The 8376-nt window shown below is 42.3% G+C and overlaps 1 protein-coding gene across 1 annotated transcript; it reads right to left on the reverse strand.

Annotated features, from left to right (window-relative positions):
- Nucleotides 1–6503: 6503 nt before the first annotated feature.
- Nucleotides 6504–7873, reverse strand: LOC134316451 (high-affinity lysophosphatidic acid receptor-like). Its single transcript, XM_062996813.1, has one exon. The coding sequence runs from the start codon at nt 7871–7873 to the stop codon at nt 6749–6751; it is 1125 nt and encodes a 374-aa protein (XP_062852883.1). The 3' UTR covers nt 6504–6748.
- Nucleotides 7874–8376: the final 503 nt, after the last annotated feature.

An 8376-nucleotide genomic window follows, 5' to 3' on the forward strand; every position in this document is an offset into this window, starting at 1 on the left:
GCATGAAGAACACTAGGTAGGGTGCTGGACCAGCAGACGCCAATTATAATGTTTGAATGTGCATTAGGATGGATTCAGAACTGTACTACATACATGGAACACCAATCTTCCTCCTTGTTTTTTCTCTTTTTGAATTCTAATTTGAATACGCTCAGTGCACCCTGATGACCTTCCCTGGCTGCACCTGTCATGGAATTTGTGCATCATAACACCCCTGTTTTCTTCGTGTCCTAGCATTTCCCTTTGTACATTAGAACACCTCATCAGTCATTCTGCCCCTCCTGTATTTTAACACTAACAGAACGCTCTGATACTGACACATGCACTAATGGGCTTTTCTGATGTAATTACATAAGCATGGACATATCTGATCAATTCTGTGTGTGGCTTGATTGCTGTTGCCTTTTTTTCTCAGTGGCCTTTGCACCCTTTCTGAAACATTTAAATTTAGTGCCAACGCCACATTAAGCGACACTGGAAAACACAACATGGTAATTTACCTGCAAAACATCTCATTAAAAAATGAATATATTCAGCGCTCAGGTGGTGCAGCGGTAAAACACGCTATCACACCAGGGCTGGCATTTCGAACTCGTCGGTTTGAAACTCAGGTCTGCCATCCGGCTGGGCTGGGCGCCTGCATGAACAACGATTGCCTGTTGTTCATACAGGGTGGGAGCCGGATAGGGACCTCATAACTGAGGCAATTACAACCTCTGCTGGCTGATTGATGGGACCTGCACAGAGTCGGTGAATAATGCATTGATCAGGGTGTGGCTCTCCGTACACAAAGCTGATCCGCATATGAACTCGCCTCGTGCAGGTGAAAAGATGCAGTCGGCTACTTCACACGTGTTGGAGGGAGCGTGTGGTAGTCTTGCTCTCCTCAACCAAGGCGAGGATTGGCATCAGTAGAGAGGAAGCATAATGTAATTGGGTAACTGGATACGCTAAAAGTTTATAGAAAAAGGGGAGAACATGCATAAACAAAAAAATATATATATAAAAAATTGAATATAGTCAGTCAATCCAGTTTAATCCAGGATCCGATACCTGAAAGGAACACCCTGTATAAGGCCCTAATTAATCACAGCCCCCCTTTTGCCAGACATTGACCATATATGTACTTGTAGTGTTATAAGAACATAAATTATCCATGTAAAGAGGTGTGCAATATTTCAAAAAGACAATAATTGTCCTATGACAAGTGTGCAAAGCAACTGAGAAACTGGAAACTACTTATAACACAAAAGTATTTGGACACATAAGGACAGTTTAGAAGTTGATTTTGGGTTCTGGTTGTGCTACAAGTCAGATATTCCTATTAACATATCATAAAACTAAGATTACTCGAAAGTTCATCTGATTATTTGAAGATATACACACAATCAGCCATAACATTAAAACCACCTCCTTGTTTCTACACTCACTGTCCATTTTATCAGCTCCACTTACCATATTGAAGCATATTGAGTTGGTCATCTTCTAGACCTTCATCAGTGGTCACAGGACGCTGCCCACAGGGCGCTCATGGCTGGATATTTTTGGTTGGTGGAGTATTCTCAGTCTAGCAGTGACAGTGAGGTATTTAAAAACTCCAGCAGCACTGCTGTGTCTTATCCACTCATACCAGCACAACACACACTAACACACCACCACCATGTCATTGTCACTGCAGTGCTGAGAATCATCCACCACCTAAATAATACCTACTCTGTAGTGGTCCTGGGAGAGTTCTGATCATTGAAGAACAGCATGAAAGGGGGCTAACTAAGCATGCAGAGAAACAGATGGACTACAGTCAGTAATTGTAGAACTACAAACAAACAAGGAGGTGGTTTTAACGTTATAGCTGATCGGTGTATAAGCACCGATCTAAAGAAACATTTATATCTACAGGAATTACTCCCACCCATTTCCAGTTTTTTGATTCATCTAATTAACTGTTTGTCTTATCTGATTTGAGGACCACAGGCTAGCACGTGCCTCATGGGATTCTTTACAGAACATTATTACATATAGAGGATTGCGCTGATTTCTCAGGTTGTTCTTGTCAATACCCTGACCTGACATTAGGAGATTGGGAGTCTCAGTTTGTTCACCAGCCGGGGTGGGTAGTTAATTAGATGCAGTGGTCTATAACTGAGGTGGCTCTGTGTTTCGACCTATTTTTGTTTTATATGTAGCAAATGAGTGAACATTTCAGGCAGTAATTGTGATGATGTACTAAGAATAACAGAGGAGGAAAATGAGAGTTCATGTTGCACAGTGATAATCTGATCTTTATATACTGCATTCTGCATTTATCAGATTATTCAGATGGTCATCTACACGGTGCACTAAAGAAATGTGAGGACCATGTTTGTATTTCAGGTAATAATGAGATTATAATGTCCATACATCTCATGCTGACATTCTGATGACATTCAGATGTCTAGTAGATTTCCTCAAGTGTGCATGTGCATAAATGGTGCTTGCAATGAGCTCTAATCTAAGTAAATACACACTAGTCTGGTCACTTCATTAGGAACAGCCTCATTTTTATGTGGCATGGATTCCACAAGGTGTTCTCACCATTTCCTTGAGATTTTGGTCCATGTTAACCGCTGCATTCATGCTGCATTAACATGTACATGAAGACTCCTATTCTATCATCTTTCTATTGTATTCGGGTCTGGTGACTGGAGAGGCCATTAAAGTACACTGAACTCAGATATTCAGACAGGTCGTCACATTGAAAGAGTGCTCACTTGGTATCAGGGGGTCCAATGAGTGCCAAAGAAAGAGTCATTCTGAGCTGCTTAATTTACCATAGCCCGTTTACCTTTAATCTGCCTGACGTGGTTGGCAAAATTAAATAAATGAATTATTTTTCTTATTAAAAAAAGCAGATGGTCATTTTGTTGTGACTAGATGTTGAATTGCTGTCTCAAATTTGGTTTGCAACATTTCTTCTGATCATAAATGTAACAACATCCTGACGTCGCTCCCTCTGACTGCTGACCTGCAGATGGACTTTCTGTCCATTCCAGTGTTTTCTAAATGCACATCTACGTCTGTACATACTGTATTTAGAACTGTTTGTTGCTTTGTAAATCGATGCCCGTGTAGGTGGAATGTACAATTTGTAAAGATGACCATTTTAATAAACATGACTGCTAATGTTACTGGAGCTCTGGTCATTTTTACTGCACAAAAACACAGGTCCCTTTGAGCCCTCATGCCATCTTGGAATACAGTATTTCGTTCAGTAAAGGCGTATTCAGAAGCGGCAAAATAGCTTTTGCACTGGCTGTGCCGTTATTTCCTATGGAGTGTGCTGGTGCACAAAGCTTAACGTGACTTATTGTACTAAAACAACGAGTGAGAAATTTAATTAGTGGAGAGAACTTATGATCAGTAATAATTAAGAGAGGTTTAGTGTTTCTATGTCGTTCTTTTAATACATTAAGTCACGTTAAGCTTTTTTTTTTTTTTTTTTTACGATAAGCATTTTAGACTCTCAGCACCCCGAGCTACAACACAAGTTTAAAAGCGAAACAGGAGAAACACAGATACATGTGGATGCTTTTAGAGTGAATTTGACGGTTATTTACCACAAATGCATTTTCATATTAGTAACTTGGATGACGTTTACCACTCCAGCCAAGCGCTGAACAAAGCGGCGGTCGCACACACGATGAGTTTAAGGGAAACGTCAAGTTTAAGCGTACAAATTTCTCAACCAAGGGAATCAAGTTTCAAAGATTTTGAGTTTAAGGGACGTCGAGTTACCAGGGACCACTGTACTTCATTAAGGGTTTTTCCACCACACTAAATTACACTGAGGCACACAGTAAGGTTCTGTATCTTTATTAAGCTTTACACATTTTGGACTTGAACCTGTTAAAAAAGTTTGCCCACTTAAACAGTAAAATTACAAACAAAAAATACATTTACATGTTTTAATCCATCCAATTAAGACTGTGAATGTGAATCATATTGATAAAAAAATAATGAATAAATAACATTTCCATAAATGTTGGGACATTTTATAACATGCAATAACAATAATCTGTGATTTATACATTATCTTAAACTTTGTCACTGAAAAAGCATAAAGAAATGACTTTCAATGGTTTGGCTTACCAACAATATTGTTTTAAATATAAACACATGTAAAATTTGATGCCTGCAACACAGTTTTTAAAATATTCAAGTTACACCATTTTAAAACATTCCACAATAAGCAGAAGTTTAAACAGGTGAGGGTATCATGATTGGGTATTAACCCTTTGATGCACAACCTGGGTCAAAAGTGACCCAACTGAGTTTTTATTTTCTATATCTTTGCAATAAATTAATTTCGTCATTCAAGCTTCCATGAATTTTTCAATTAACTTGTTTTTGATCATCACAAATCCTTATTTCAGTTTTATATTTTTTACTTTTTTAATAAAAAGCATTTTTGTATCACTACCCTTCTAATGCACAACATGGGTCAAAAATGACCCTTATGTATTTACTATGGAATTTGACAGAAACTACTGACATTTCTAAGTGTTTGTAGTCAAAAACATATTTACTGATCTTTTGAAAGACAACCAAAGATTAGGCTCTTGAATCTTGAATATGTCCAATACTATTTGCTTGCTAGCTGTTTACATATTCTAGTATAGATAGCTTTTATTAGCTAAGACAGTAAATACATAAATAACTGACAAATGTGCATATGAAAATATTCTTGATTGGATGAATATGGGTCATTTTTGACCCATGTTGTGCATTAGAAGGGGTTTGCTTAGCTTGTGCATCAAAGGGTTAAAGAGGATCCACCAATGGCTCATTCTGTACAAGCACAGACGGGTTGTGGCTCACCAGTTCAAAAATAAACAGAAAGTATAAATCTAACAAGGCATCAGTCAGGAAATATCAGAACTGAAAAATACACTGATCAGCCATAACATTAAAACCACCACTGTCCATTTTATCAGCTCCACTTACCATATAGAAGCACTTTGTAGTTCTACAATTACTGACTGTAGTCCATTTGTTTCTCTGCATGCTTTGTTAGCCCCCTTTCATGCTGTTCTTCAATGGTCAGGACCCCCACAGGACCACCGCAGAGTAGGTAGTATTTAGGTGGTGAATCATTCTCAGCACTGCAGTGACAATGACATGGTGGTGGTGTGTTAGTGTGTGTTGTGCTGGTATGAGTGGATAAGACACAGTGCCGCTGCTGGAGTTATATACCGTGTCCACTCACTGTCCACTCTATTAGACACTCCTACCTAGTTGGTCCACCTTGTAGATATAAAGTCAGAGACGATCGCTCATCTATTGCTGCTGTTTGAGTTGGTCATCTTCTAGACCTTCATCAGTGGTCACAGGACGCTGCCTACGGGGTGCTGTTGGCTGGATATATTTTTGGTTGGTGGACTATTCTCAGTCCAGCAGTGACAGTGAGGTGTTTAAAAACTCCATCAGCGCTGCTGTGTTTTATCCACTCATACCAGCACAACACACACGAACACACCACCACCATGTCAGTCTCACTGCAGTGCTGAGAATGATCCACCACCCAAATAATACCTGACCTGTAGTGGTCCTGTGGGGGTCCTGACCATTGAAGAACAGCATGAAAGGGTGCTAACAAAGCATGCAGAGAAACAGATGGACTACAGGCAGTAATTGTAGAACTACAAAGTGCTTCTATATGGTAAACGGAGCTGATAAAATGGACAGTGAGTGTAGAAACAAGGAGGTGGTTTCAATGTTATGGTTGATCGATGTATGATGGTGGTGGCTTCATGTCATGGAGAGTCTTTAGGTGGCAGGGATTTGCATCATCATTCAGAATTGTTGACATGTTGATTTCATTTTTCTGAGGTAGATAAACCTGAATATTTTACATTTTGTAGCTCATTTACGACATTAAGCAGACACTGTTATCCAAATCGACTTACAATTGTGGGCTAATACAATCCAAGCAGTTGAGGATTGGTGGTGACGGGGCTTGAACCAACAACCTTTCAATCAATTGTACTGTACCTTAAACCACTGAGCTACCAGTCATTTGTAAACCAGAATAAATACTTCTTCAAGGCACTATATGTATATAAAAGGTGCTCGGGTGGCGCCGCAGTCCATTACGCTGGCCCACCTCCTCTGAGAGCCGGGTTTGAATCTCCGCGTGCTATCGGCTGGCCGGGCATCTATACAGACACGATTGACTATGTCTATGGACTATGTCCATATGGAAATGGCCATAACCCTGTGATAGATTCTTACCTTGTGCCTGGCGTTACCCTGTGGAACCAGACCCGCCTCAACCCTGACCAGGATAAAGTGGCTGATGGGAACGAAATGAAAAACTGTATATGTATATACTGTATCAGCCAACACAAATTACACTATGGGGCTCATGTTGTGCAGTGCCACCGTTGTTAAGATCCAGGTTTGAATCTTAGCTGTGTCGGTCGGCCGGCCGGGCATCCAGACAGACATGATTGGCTATATCTAGAAAATATCCTGGGTAAATCTAGGGTATTCCTGCATTTGCGCTCAGTGTTTTAGTGTGGAACCGGACCTGGCATGACCCTGACCAGGATAAACGGTTGATTAAAATGAACTGAAACTATATAACACAATAGGCAGCTTTCTTTTCTGAGCTATACTACGATGGAAATGGTCCAAATTAGGGATTTATCCAAATTAAAAGAATAAATTCACAACCGAAATCTAAAATGATCGCATCTCTAGCAAAGAATCACATGGCTGATTGGCTCTCGGCGCAGACATAGATGCTGCAGGGTCTGACCCTTGGTCCACCATGTGTTCTTAACCTGGGCATCCTGCAACTCCTGGGCATGAAGTCATCGCAGGCCTCACGGAACTTGCGAATCCTCCAGCAGTAAATCACGGGGTTGAAGACGGCCTTCATGTAGCTGAGCCACAGCGCCCCCACGCTGGCGGCGTAATACTGGTGGCTCGTGTAGAACCTCTGATTGAAAACGGCGAAGAGGTTGAGCACCGTGTGAGGCAGCCAGCACACGGAAAAGCCCACGAATAGAATAAGGATAGTGGTGAATGCCCGAGTCTTGAAGCTGACGTCAACGCTGAGCTGCGGTGGCCGACGTAGGACTGGCAAACTCGCCTTTCCGGCTTGCTCAGGGCTGGGGAAGGTGTGGTTGTGGACGCGCAGGGCGTTGCGCCGCACCGTGTTCAGGATGCGCAAGTAGGAGAGTAGCATGACGCTCACAGGCACGAAGAAGGCCGCGTTCACCAGCAGTAGCGTGTAGCTGCGGTTAGGGGACTCCACGTAGCCTAAGACACAGCGTGGTCTGAAGTAGGAATCTTCCAAAGATGGCAGGCTGGCAGCTGGCAATGCCAGGCAAAAGGACAGCAGCCAGGAGGCCGCGATGAGCAGACGGGCGCGGCTTGGTGTCAGCTTGTCCTGCCGCTGTACGATGATCAAAAAGCGGTCCACACTGATAATGAGAAGGATGGAAACGCCCTCCAGAACGAACAGCCAGTACAGCATGAGAGTGATGCGGCAGAAGTCCAGACCAAACTGCCAATCATTGGAGACCACGGTAACGGCGGTGACGGGCATGCAGAAGAGCGAGAGCATGATGTCGGTGAAAGCCAGCGTGGCTAGCAGTAAATTGATAGCGGACCTCATTGCAGGCTTCTGGTAAACTATGAGGCAGACGATGGCGTTTCCCAGGAACCCGATGCTGATGATGATCACCATTATGACTGACAGCACAACCTTGAGGCTGATGGGTAAAGGGTCGTTTGTATTTCCCAGAAGCTCGGTTACATTCGTCATGTATTTGATTGTGTGATGTTCTGGTGAGCTGCATCCAACACTGCTGTTGCAGGCCATCATGATGGATGGTTGGTAAGATATCAGGAGTGAGTTTCATCCAGATGTTTCCTTTTTTCCTTTGCAATTACTTCCATTCTTTGCTTCTAGGTTATAGAAAAAAGAGAAAAATGTCAATGTCCAAAATCTCAATCAGGAGTGGAGATCAGCATCGGTAGAGAGGAAGCGTAATGCAATCGGGTAATTAAATATAACTACACTGGGGAGGAAAATTGGGATAAATGCAAAAAAAAAAAAACTGTCTGCAGTGCTATCAGATGGCCGGGCAGACATAACTGGCTATGCCTGAAGAGGGGGGGATGAGCGATTGGCACCCTGTCCAGGGTGTGTTCATGTCTTGCAGCCTAATGCCTAGTTCACACTACATGACTTTTGCCCTGATTTTCGCTCGGCAACTGGTCGACGCTATATTTGCCGACTTGAGAGCAACTCGGCAATCGAAACTCGTCTCTCAATCGCTATGTGTGAACTTCTCAACAACTCGATCCGAGCGGCTCGCCGAGCAC

This window comes from Trichomycterus rosablanca, chromosome 6 (genome assembly GCF_030014385.1).
Source record: "Trichomycterus rosablanca isolate fTriRos1 chromosome 6, fTriRos1.hap1, whole genome shotgun sequence".
In the NCBI taxonomy this organism is placed as follows: domain Eukaryota; kingdom Metazoa; phylum Chordata; class Actinopteri; order Siluriformes; family Trichomycteridae; genus Trichomycterus; species Trichomycterus rosablanca.

Excerpts from the sequence above, each read along its gene's own strand:
- LOC134316451 (XM_062996813.1), bottom strand. The coding sequence starts at position 7,873 with ATGATGGCCTGCAACAGCAGTGTTGGATGCAGCTCACCAGAACATCAC.